Source organism: Otolemur garnettii, unplaced genomic scaffold, assembly GCF_000181295.1.
Source record: "Otolemur garnettii isolate 467f Iridium unplaced genomic scaffold, OtoGar3 scaffold00016, whole genome shotgun sequence".
Taxonomy (NCBI): domain Eukaryota; kingdom Metazoa; phylum Chordata; class Mammalia; order Primates; family Galagidae; genus Otolemur; species Otolemur garnettii.
In genome coordinates, this window is record NW_003852411.1 from 8143110 (window position 1) to 8148172 (window position 5063).

The following is a 5063-nucleotide window of genomic DNA, read 5'->3' on the forward strand; positions in this document are numbered from 1 at the left end:
AAAAAAAAAAAAAAAAAAAATTCACTATTTCATATCATTCTAGAAACTACAACAGTAAAAATAAAGAACAATGAACAAAAAAATGTTAAGAGTTACAGTATGGTTGAGCTTTTAAGAAGTGTATGAATCAACTGAGTTGCACACCAAAGTATATATTCCTGGGCCCTAGCTTCTGGGCTTCTAATTCAGGAGATACAAAGTGAAGCCGAGGAATCTTTTTTTTTTTTTTTTTTTTTGAGACAGGATCTTGCTCTGTCACCCAGGCTAAGGTGCAGTATGCAATCGTAGCTCACTGCAGCCTCAAACTCCTGGGCTCACGGGATCCTCCCTCTTCAGGACTCCAGCTGCTACAGTGCCCAGCTAATGGTTTTTTAGAAATGAGTGCTCACATGTTGCTAAAGCTGGTCGTGAACTCTGGGCCTCAAGTGTCACCTCCTGCCTCAGCCCCTCAAAGTGCTAAGATTACAGGTGTGAGTCACCACACCCAGCTAGGAATCTTAATTTTAAACAAGCACACTGAGTGATTTTGATATCACTGGTCTTGGAAGTACATTTTATGAAACAGTGACAATCACACTCAATGTAAAGATGCTGTGAATTTCAATTTTATTGAATACTATAAAGCTAGAAAATAATAATCTGAGAAATATTCTCTACTTGGAGATCTATTATGCCAATTGAAGTAGCGTGCACATACAAACCTTGCACTGGTCTGCTAACTGTTTTTTTGAAGTCCAGGGTGGGCTTTCGGGAAAAGCCAGCTCGGAAATCAATGGTACTGAGGCCGGTGATGCGAACAGAGTGCCTTCCACTGCTGGAGGTCTGAAAAGGCGTAATAGCACACTCAGTCAGCAGCTGATCAGATGCTAAACCCTAGACGGTGTGGGAAACTGCATAATGTTTTATTAAGACTAATGTCCAATAATTGAGGCTCTGATCTGGATGTTCTAAACTTAACTAGGATTCTCTATTTCAAAAGCAAGTTTTGTATTACATGCCCATGAGGATTGCTCTAAAATACAATTCGGTACTATAGTTCATACCCACTGGTAAAAGATGTGTTTTGTCGCTAGTGAATGGACTTTTAAGTAAGTCTGTAAAAGCTCCGTGAGAGCACGGATCTGTGTTCTGTTCACTGTGGCAACCTGGTCTGAAGTCGGCAAATATCAATGAAATGAATGAACGAATGACTAAATCTTCTCCTACAAGTATCATCCAGGTTTAATTTTGAGAAATATTTCCTTTTTCTTTGCCTCTAGTACCTTACAGCCAAGATAAACAAATGAGCTGACCACTTTCCAGGTTTCATCCAACTGGCATCTCAGCTCAGCAGTGTTCTGGTAGCAAAGGTAACTCAGTTGGGTGAAAAACTCCTGAGTTCTAGCCCAGATTTACTGAGGCAGAATGTCTGGTGAGAGGACAACAGAAGTATGCATTTCAAAACCCCCTTAAGACTTAAGGACAAGAGCTCAATATTATTTTATTCCCTTGTAACCAAGATTCTGTCTTAAATAAAATTACTGTAGCAATACTAATATTTAAGTAGAAGTAGAGATGGGAGAGAAAACAAAACCACATGGCAATACCAGGATGAATCTCAGTCTCAACATGGAAAAGGCATCTATTGAGGTATCATAGCAATGACAGAATGCCCACATATATATATGTGTGTGTGTGTGTGTGTGTATCTATAGGTAAATAAGTATATAGTAAATATATATAGTAATATATATCTGAAATACATATAGATCTAACATATAATTTTATATTTATAATATATAATATAATATACATAAATATATGTAAAAATATATATAAATGTAATAATATATATATACATAAAATACAGTTGATGTGTAACATGAACTTTGTGGCCACTCCATATTTTAGACCCAGTGAGCAGCCAGATGAAGTTACACCATGGTTAATGATTGGCCAATTTCAGAGCTCGGCAATCTACTAGTGTTCCCTCCCTGTTACTTGGCAATGTGGAGAAGAATGACGAGAAGATATGCCCATGTTACTATCATCCTTATTCCTCATTGAGCAGAATCTGCAAGAACTCAAAGGTAAGGAAAATGAAGAGGAGGGAGAAGAAACAAACACATCATCTGGAATACGGTGTTGCTAGATTCTTAGCACAAATGATGATGCTGGTAATGATGATTCTGATTTGCATAAGGGTTACAAAAGATTTTCAGGTGTAAGTTCAGGGATCTCTGTACCACCACTTAGTCCGTTATTTCTAAAGGAAAATGTGTTATAAATTCCATGTGATAGATTAAAAAGGAAACTATAGGTCCTGACCCTATTTATTTATTTAGATGAAATACTCTGTCTAAAGGCTGGGATACTGCGGCATCAGCTTAGCTCACAACAACCTCAAAACTCCTGGGTTCACACAATCCTCTTGCTTGAGCCTCCCAAGGGAGGGACTACAGGCACCCACATCAACACCCAGATAATTTTTCTATTTTTAGTAAAGATGGGGTCTCACTCTTGCTCAGGCTGGTCTCAAACAATCCTCCCACCTCAGCCTCCCAAAGGCTAGGATTGCAGGTTTCAGCCACTGTGCCCAGTTGATGACTGAATTTTAAACCAGGAATTTCCTACAGAGTTATAGAAAACCTTGCTGAGTCTTCTGTCAACTTCTTCAGGAAATACAGAGCTTTACTGATGATACCATCACCCATTAATTCCATGTAAGTAAATCAAAAGGATCTATATTATGATAAGTTAATTCAGATTTATTCACTGACATCATATGTTACTGTTAGTGCCTTGAGGCTCAGAAAGTCCCTTATGATAAAATAGTTATCAAGGTTATCAAGGGCAAATATGACACATATAATTTTCCAAATGACTGCTACCATCTGCCAAGTTCCATGCAGAAATCAACTGAAAAAGGTTCTTTTTTAAAAAGGTGGTACTTAATATCTGATTGAAAAAAAAATTATGCAAGTGTTTCAATATATGTTAACCTCTATTGCTAAATAATATATTAAAAATAAAGAAGATTGGATGTATAGAAAGCCCCTTACAAATTATACAAAATTATAAGTTAATTTTGATTCCTTAAAATATCACACTTAATAACAAAGTATATGGAAGTAAGAATGCAGACTTACTGTTCTCTAAGCAATGCTGAAAGATGAGGGTAATAAACAACAAAATTTCTTAGTTTCATATTTCTATACTATACTATAAACAGTAGGAATGTCTGCATAGAATTTAAAAGTTTGTAAATAAAATATATCTCTGGGCAGCACCTGTGGCTCAGTGGGTAGGGCACTGGCCCCATATAATGAGGGTAGCAGATTTGAACTTGGCTCCAGCCAGCTAAAAACAGCAGTGGCAACTGCAATAAAAAATAGCTGGGTGTTGTGGTGGGCACCTATAGTCCCAGCTACTCCAGAGTCTAAGGTACGAGAATCACTTAAACCCAAGAGTTTGAGGTTGCTGTGAGCTGTGATGCCACAGCACTCTACCACGGGCAACAGAGTGAGACTGTCTCAAAAAAAATAAAAAAAGATATCTCCAAGTCAGTCAGTTTTTATATACAATTACATACAACTTTGAATTAACAAGGGTAACAGGAAAAAGGATATCGTACATAAACCAAAATTATTTAAATACACAATAAAAGAAAAAAACTTAAGCTAGTTTAGCTTAAAATGACTTGGTATTAATTCATGCATTTATCATTCTTTGATCATTGTCGTAAAAGAATTACAATACTTGAACAGTATTTTAGGAACAGTAAACATCACATTAAGTTTCTTTATGAGAAAATGCCAATAGTTGGATATCTACTAAAGTAAACTATTGCATTTGTCTGTTTCTTACTTGAGTTCTCTTTTCAATATATTATAGGACCTCTGTAAGTTGACCACCCAAGGGACTGTAGCAAACTGGTCAACATACAGAGGTGGTCAACATAAGGAACTAGACCTGTTGCACTGATACGTACAGTGATACATGGCCCCTCTATGAAAATTAGGTCAAGTTAAGGAGGTGGTCAATATAGGGAGGCAGTTAATGATGGAGGTTCTCTTGCATATTAGCATAATAGGAACAAAAAGATTCTGTGTATAATTGTGGCAGAACCAACCAGTGAATGGAAGAAAGAGAAAGAAGTACTAACATGTACAAAAATGCACACTATATATTAGGCTTAATCTTTTACACAAATCATCCCTTTTAATCCTCATGCAAACTACTAGTGTTCCCCGAATCCCTGGTTTTTATTTCTCTCTCCAAAAGTCCCTGTGAGATGCAGCGGGTGGCAGAGCTTGGGTGTGAAGACAGTGAGATTGCCAAAACCAAACTCTACAGCTACCCAGGGAATTTCTCAGGAGGATTTCAATAAATTTAGCTATGTTGGTTTGAGGGTAAAGGTTTAAATATGTTGAACCACTCTGCACAATACAAGGAGAGTTATATGGAGTTCCTGGGAATAACCAGAAGAGAGAAACAAAGAAACGTAGTAGGGAGATAGAAAAGGAGGGAGACAAAAGTGCTTCAAGACACAGTCCCCAAATCTACTAGTAAATCTACTACACTTAAACACTGCTCATTGTTAATGGATTCCTGTGAACTTTGGAAGGGCCAGGCCAGGCTGAAATACTGTGGAACAAGCACCATGGAGAGCTCCAGCAGAAAATCAGTTGCTCCTTGGAGATCTCCACTCAGCTCCTTCAGGTCAACTCTATTGTCAGTGGATCTACTTCTTAGTTCAAAGGTGAAGACTTATTAAACACCTGCCTATGTTATAAGTCCCTTCAGGATAATAACTGTCATATTCATCACCTACAGAAATTTACTCAATAGGAACTTAATAAACACAGGCTTAATAAATTATATTAAAGCTATCTATCTGATTGGTTTTGATGCTTTTTCACAGATTCTAACCAGCTAATGTCAGAATTTTGAATTTTTCTATATGTACTAGGCTAAGTATATTCACATTTTATCTAAAATAATCCTATTATATCGGAAGACAATTTTACAGCACCTTAAAGAAAAAGAGGTCCACAAAGATGATTTCTTACCTTGGTTTAGAC

General features: G+C 37.0%; 1 protein-coding gene across 1 annotated transcript in view; it reads right to left on the bottom strand.

The window, feature by feature from the left end:
* HMCN1 (hemicentin 1) overlaps positions 1 to 5063 on the bottom strand; it is a 440557-nt gene that overhangs the window by 266002 nt on the left and 169492 nt on the right. Inside the window, 1 exon segment of the mRNA XM_003785789.2 lies at positions 702 to 822. Within this exon segment, the coding sequence (XP_003785837.1) occupies positions 702 to 822 (121 nt within the window).